Source organism: Henckelia pumila, unplaced genomic scaffold, assembly GCF_033568475.1.
Source record: "Henckelia pumila isolate YLH828 unplaced genomic scaffold, ASM3356847v2 CTG_266, whole genome shotgun sequence".
In the NCBI taxonomy this organism is placed as follows: domain Eukaryota; kingdom Viridiplantae; phylum Streptophyta; class Magnoliopsida; order Lamiales; family Gesneriaceae; genus Henckelia; species Henckelia pumila.
The window spans coordinates 177,553-179,605 of record NW_027331786.1 but is presented as its reverse complement, the minus strand read 5'-3'; the positions used below and the strand labels follow the sequence as shown (position 1 = coordinate 179,605).

The window sequence follows — 2,053 nt, the reverse complement described above, 5'->3', positions numbered from 1 at the left end:
TATTGTTAACCATTATCAAATCTTAAATCCAACCTATTTATTTACACATTTGTTATATAAAGTAAAATGTATTTTAAATGATATCATTTTTATATAAAATTCATTATAATTAACATAAAATACACTAAAGAATTGACTTCGAAGGTCATAATCTTACTTTTTTAAAACAAAAATAAATTTAAAAATTCATGAGTTTAAAATCTTTGCGCCCTACATAAAATATTCAATCAATTAGCTACATCATGTTAGTTCTTTTGAATTATACGATATGCTCTGCAACGAGTAAATATGATCCAACGTTTGGTAAAAATGCCCAGAAAACAAAAGGCCATCCCCACCGTTGGTTCGGTACACCACAGCTTTGAAATTCAGCAGTTGTGGGCTGGTCCCACTCTTGTCTCCCTTTCCACAGACTTTGACTAAAACTTGTCTGTCCTTTAAGCGACACGTGTATCTGTACAATTTATTTCATTGTCCCCACAGCCACACGCTCTCGCGGCAGTGTATCTCACGCACACGGAGAATAAGTCACCCACATACGACTCTCTATAAAACTTTGCCCTTCATTTCCCACGTTAAACGTGTACCAAATTCACATTATTACACGGAAATATTCGCTCAAATCCTGCAAAAGAATCAGTGCTAGCTAGCTATATATTTAACAAGAAGAATAATTAATATATATATATATATTATAAAGATCAAGAAGCGACAGAAGTTTGTGTAGAAATGGAAGGGCTTCTGGGAAACGATAATGATCTGAATCTCAAGGCCACCGAGCTGAGATTGGGTCTTCCGGGAAGTGATTCTTGTGTTAAGAACACTAACAACAAGAGATCTTCATCAGAAATGGAGGATGCACGCCGAAATGGTGAATCCGCAGAACAAGAATCTGACCATGCCCCGGCTCATAAGTATGTTTTTTTTGCATATCCATATATATTTTATGAAGAAATCAAGATAGATGGTTGAATTGTGGATCATGTACATGCATATATTGTCAGTCATGTTGCTGATTCTGTGAGTGTTTTTTTTGCAATTTTCAGAGCACAAGTTGTCGGCTGGCCGCCGGTTCAGTCGTACCGGAAAAATGTTCTGAAGAAGCTCGAATCAGAGGCTTCCGGGATGTTTGTGAAAGTCAGCATGGATGGGGCTCCTTATCTGAGGAAAATTGACCTCAAATCGTACAAGAATTACTTTGATCTACTCAAGGCTTTAAAGAACATGTTCAAGTGCACCATAGGTGTGTATATACATATATATCATTTATAATATTGAGAAATGAAGAAAAAAAATTGAATCTTTGGGTACACATATGATGTAAAATATTGATGGGTTCTTGGTGAATATGGTTTTCAGGTGGATACTCGGAGAGGGAAGGATACAATGGATCTGAATATGCACCAACTTATGAAGACAAAGATGGTGATTGGATGCTAGTTGGGGATGTTCCATGGGATATGTTCATTACTTCTTGCAAAAGGATGAGGATTATGAGAGGATCTGAAGCTAAAGGCTTGAGTTGCATGTAGATTTTACTTTTTAGAAATAAGTGCAAGAATATACAAGCATCCATGCATGGCTGATATATAGGATTAAGGGTTTTTTTTTTTCAAGAAAATTGAGTTGGGTTCATCGAAAAAGGATTATATATAGGGAAGTTTTATGTACAAATTTGATGATAGATAACAGCTTTATGTTTTTCTTTCTCATGTTTTCTTTCAAGAAACAATTATATGTACCATCTTCTGGAAAACACAATACAATATATACATATGAGTCATGCATAATTAATACTTGGTGATCTAATGTAGAGAAATTTCAAATTTCCCATGTGTAGGGAAAACTTTATATATGCTCAGCAATCGGCTTGTTTGAGTTTGGTTTTGACAGATTTCATGTAACTCAATTTATAGAGGGTACGTAAAAATTAAAATCCAACAACATTAGCAAGTTACTCGGATCTCGAGTGTGATATTTATTTCCCACAATTTTTTAAAACATAATTTCATTAATACTTTTGATTAATTTGTAAATTATATTTGGTTAAAAT

General features: G+C 34.2%; 1 protein-coding gene across 1 annotated transcript; it reads left to right on the top strand.

The window, feature by feature from the left end:
- The first annotated feature begins 589 nt into the window (after window positions 1-589).
- Window positions 590-1,770, top strand: LOC140870824 (auxin-induced protein 22D-like). The gene is made up of 3 exons (XM_073273225.1): window positions 590-914; window positions 1,047-1,243; window positions 1,360-1,770. Exons 1-3 carry the CDS (start codon window positions 730-732, stop codon window positions 1,530-1,532), a joined length of 555 nt encoding a protein of 184 aa, XP_073129326.1. The 5' UTR covers window positions 590-729; the 3' UTR covers window positions 1,533-1,770.
- The last annotated feature ends 283 nt before the right edge of the window (window positions 1,771-2,053 follow it).

What these genes read in the sequence shown, in the direction of transcription:
- LOC140870824 (XM_073273225.1), top strand. Translation starts at nt 730, where the DNA reads ATGGAAGGGCTTCTGGGAAACGATAATGATCTGAATCTCAAGGCCACC. An exon ending in GACCATGCCCCGGCTCATAA is followed by an intron (nt 915 to 1,046) that starts GTATGTTTTTTT and finishes TGCAATTTTCAG; the next exon opens with AGCACAAGTTGTCGGCTGGC. An exon ending in CATGTTCAAGTGCACCATAG is followed by an intron (nt 1,244 to 1,359) that starts GTGTGTATATAC and finishes TATGGTTTTCAG; the next exon opens with GTGGATACTCGGAGAGGGAA.